At 36.4% G+C, this 3,977-nt stretch overlaps 1 protein-coding gene across 1 annotated transcript; it reads right to left on the reverse strand.

Moving 5' to 3' along the window:
• Positions 1–1,822: 1,822 nt before the first annotated feature.
• On the reverse strand, positions 1,823–3,532 carry LOC131028969 (phospholipase A1-II 1). Its single transcript, XM_057959354.2, has one exon. The coding sequence runs from the start codon at positions 3,287–3,289 to the stop codon at positions 2,021–2,023; it is 1,269 nt and encodes a 422-aa protein (XP_057815337.2). The 5' UTR covers positions 3,290–3,532; the 3' UTR covers positions 1,823–2,020.
• Positions 3,533–3,977: the final 445 nt, after the last annotated feature.

A 3,977-nucleotide genomic window follows, 5' to 3' on the forward strand; every position in this document is an offset into this window, starting at 1 on the left:
GCATCAACCTCAAGAATATAAACACATAATATAATTAACTCAACACTTAATATAAAAAAAACATGTGGGTACATCTCAACCTAATTAGTGAAGTATCATAATTTTCATTATTTTTAAGGAACTATTGATTTGTTAGAATAGTGCAATATTTAATTGATATTCTAATTCTATTATTTTATGCATCTCCAACCATTTTAGAATGGGTACTTGGACACCTATATTGTTGAGAGATTATTATTTTTTATTATTATTCTTATTGACTTGGAATATTAGGTGTAATGTCATCATGAGGGAGGTGGAATTGGTCATAGTGGCTACATTATTATTTTTAACATATTCCTCATCTTGAATATAATAATTAAGTGGTGGAGAATCTTGCATTTTTTCAATGGGTTTCTTATGAGTTGGGTAGTGAAGATTATTTTTGGCATTCGTGACTTATTAGAAATTACTTTTACTTTTCACAAAAGATCATCTTTAGTTTGAAAGAAACTAATCATTTGTACATTCAATATTCACATTCAATAAGCGAAATCATTATTCATACACTAGCTACCTCTTGAAAAAATTGTGAAATTGTTATCCTCGGGGATAAAAACAATAAAAAGTGGGCCCATAGCATGATTTAGGTTAGGAAAAGAACATTAATATAATTCATAAACTATTATTATAAAAATTCAATTGCACTAATTTAGCACGGGCTACATGTAAAACCCTAAGAATAAAATAAAGAAAGAAAGAAAGATTATTTTATAGTTTAAATGCTAGGTACTCTGTATTTGAGTCTACATATGGCTTATAGAAATATGGGACTACTGCGTACTCCTTGCAAGAGGCATTTAACTATGCTACGAAAAGACATACATACTCCTTGTAGGATTTGAACTTGTGACCTCCCTTTCAAGAACACATAAAAAATCTAGCAACATGATGCATTAATTGTGAGGATCTTCAGGGCGGAGAATATCTTGGTCTATAGGTGGTTCCATACGCTAGTGGTCGTCGAGGCCCTATACCATTCCCTTGTTCTTCTCAATCCGCCATGACTTACAACTATATTTAATTGGTATTCTAATTCTATTATTTTATCCATCTCCAACGATTTTAGAATGGATACTTAGACACCTTTATTGTTGAGAGATATTATTATTTATTATTATTATTCTTGTTGACTTGGAATATTAGGTGTAATGGCATCATGAGGGAGGTGAAATTGGTCATAGTGGTTACATTATTATTTTTAACATATTCCTCAACTTGGACATAATAATTAAGTGGTGGAGCATCTTGCATGTTCTCGATGGGTCTCTTATGATTATTTTTGCTATTCGTGACTTATTCAAAATTACTTTAATTTTTCACAAAAAGACCCTCTCTAGTTTGAAAAAAACTAATCATATATACATTCAATATCTACAAGCCCATAACTTTTCAATCTTTAAAATTCCACTAAGTGAAATTATTATTCATACATTAGATACCTCTTGGAAAAAGTATGATTATTTTTGCTATTCGTGACTTATTAGAAATTACTTTTACTTTATCCTCTTTAGTTTGAGAGAAACTAATCATTTGTACATTCGATATTCACATGCCCATAACTTTTCAATTTTTAAATTTTCACTAAGCGAAATCATTATTCATACACTAACTACCTCTTGAAAAAAATGTGAAATTGTTTGTCTTGGAGATAAAAACAATAAAAAGTGGGTCCATAGCATGATTTAGGTTAGAAAAAGAAACATTAATGTAATTGAGAAACTATTATTACAAAGAGTCAATTACACTAATAGCACCCGCTACATGTAAAATCTTAAGAATAAAAAAGAAAAAAAGAACGATTATTTTATAGTTTACAATGTGAGGTGGGTCTAGATAACTTATAGAAATATGGTAGCAATATGAGACTACTGTGTACTTCTTGCAGTGGACACTTTATGACAATCGAAACATACATACTATTTGTAAAATTTGAACTTGCGACCTCTCTTCCAAAAATACGTCTAATAACATATCTTCATTAGTTGAGAGAATCTTCAGGACGGGGAATATCTTGGTCTGCAGGTGGTTCCATGCTCCAGTGGCCGTCGAGGCCCTGCACCATGCCCTTGTTCTTCTGAATCCACCATGACCCAGGAACCAACTCTTCCTCCTTCAACCAATCCAGATGCTTGTTCACCAAAGCAACATCACGATCCACCACCAGCTTAAAATCCCCCTTCCCCTGCATCCCCGCCACAGCATGCAAATACGCATCCAGGTTATGCCAGTTACTGGCATTGCCAGAATCCTTAAGGAAGGGCGAATCGCCCGTATTGGTTCGAATCTCCACACCCACATCCTCATACCCAACCACGGGATAAAGCGGTACCAAATCAGGGGAATTCTTAACTCTCAGTATTTTAAGCTCAGGAAGCAATTTCACAACGCTCTCCTTGAATTCAGAATTCCCCACCCTTGGGCTGGCGAAGGCAATGACAGTCACAGGAATGGGCGATCCTCCATCATTCAATCTATTCAACCCATTTATAACAATATCGAATCCACAGAGCGTCGCCAGAGCAGCCCCCAGGCTATGCCCAGTAAGAGTTATGCTCAATTCATGGCTCTCATATTTAAAAACCTCGAGCAGATGCTTCAATTCAGCAAAAATCTGGTCTCTGGCGCTGCTCTTATTGAATGGCGACTTGGGATCATCCGATGTGTAGATTTCAAACCACCCTCTGTGAACTTTCACCCCTCCGCCTCTCACAGCCTTCTCAACGCTTTCATCCAGAAAACTACTTCCTCCGGCAGGGAGGAGACTCGAAATCGGGACCTGCTGGGGGTTAAAATCCTCAATCCACTCCAATGTCTGCACACTTCCTCTCCATGAAATGGTAATATCTCGACGCCCGTATTTCGACAGGGGGCCTCCCTGTGAAGTGACGGCCACGTAGCCCATCCAATTCGACTCAGAGCTCCATGCTTCCCGAGACAACGACCTTATCAGAAAGGCCTCTGGGACAGTTATTTTCGACGTGGCGTATAAAAATCTGGAGATTTGATATCCATTGTTTGTTAAGCCCACTCTGTTGAAGAAATCCCGCTTACCATATCTGCTGCTGCCGGCGTATTTTGATCTGCTTTCACTGTTGAATGCATCGTATGCCGTCTGTGCATGGTCTCCGTAGAGGAGTATGTTCTTACGCAGGTCCAAATCAAGAGGATCTAGCAGCCCTGCCCAGTTATTGCTCCCCTGCAACAATCTCCACCTTCTTGCAATTTCTCCCACACCCATGGCCGCCATTAATTTCGCCTTCAAGTTCTGTGTGTTTATATAGGCTAAAACTGGCGGGGATGCCCATGAGAGTTGAGAAAAATTCCTTGGTGGTGGTTCTTGTCCTGAAAGATAACCATGCTTTCTTTAATTATTTGGTACTCAAGGGAAGGGAAGGTGATGATATATTATACTTTTTTCTGATAACCCGTTTTCGTATTTCTGCAAACTTGTGGCAAAGGACAATAATATTAATGATTTGTTGTGGTTCCCACTCTCCTCATTTCAATGGCTTAATTCTGTAATTTATGCATTTTGTTTTGCTTAGTAGTTAGGCTACAGTGTTTATTTGGTGACATTTGGTAAAGGAAAGCATTATTTAGCCATTTATTTTCCAAGGTTTATCTCTAATCCATGGTGGATAATTTTTCTCGACACTAAGTGCTTGTTTACAAGTTTCTCATTCTTTCATTTTATTAAATTTGTGTATTTTATTCCTAACCACGAGCTTATCTTCAAAATTACCTTAAACTTATTGGTTGACTCTTTGCAAATACCACAAGGTAATCTCTAAGTTGTTTAATTATTTGATTTTCATTTGTATCAGAATTTTAAATTTCATTCTATTTTATAATTTGTTGTGAAAATATTAAAAAGAGTAATCATCAGTTCTACGAGATTTCCACAATCCATCATATAATTATCAAGAGTGCATTTT

The sequence above is a fragment of the Cryptomeria japonica genome, chromosome 7 (genome assembly GCF_030272615.1).
Source record: "Cryptomeria japonica chromosome 7, Sugi_1.0, whole genome shotgun sequence".
Taxonomy (NCBI): Eukaryota; Viridiplantae; Streptophyta; class Pinopsida; order Cupressales; family Cupressaceae; genus Cryptomeria; species Cryptomeria japonica.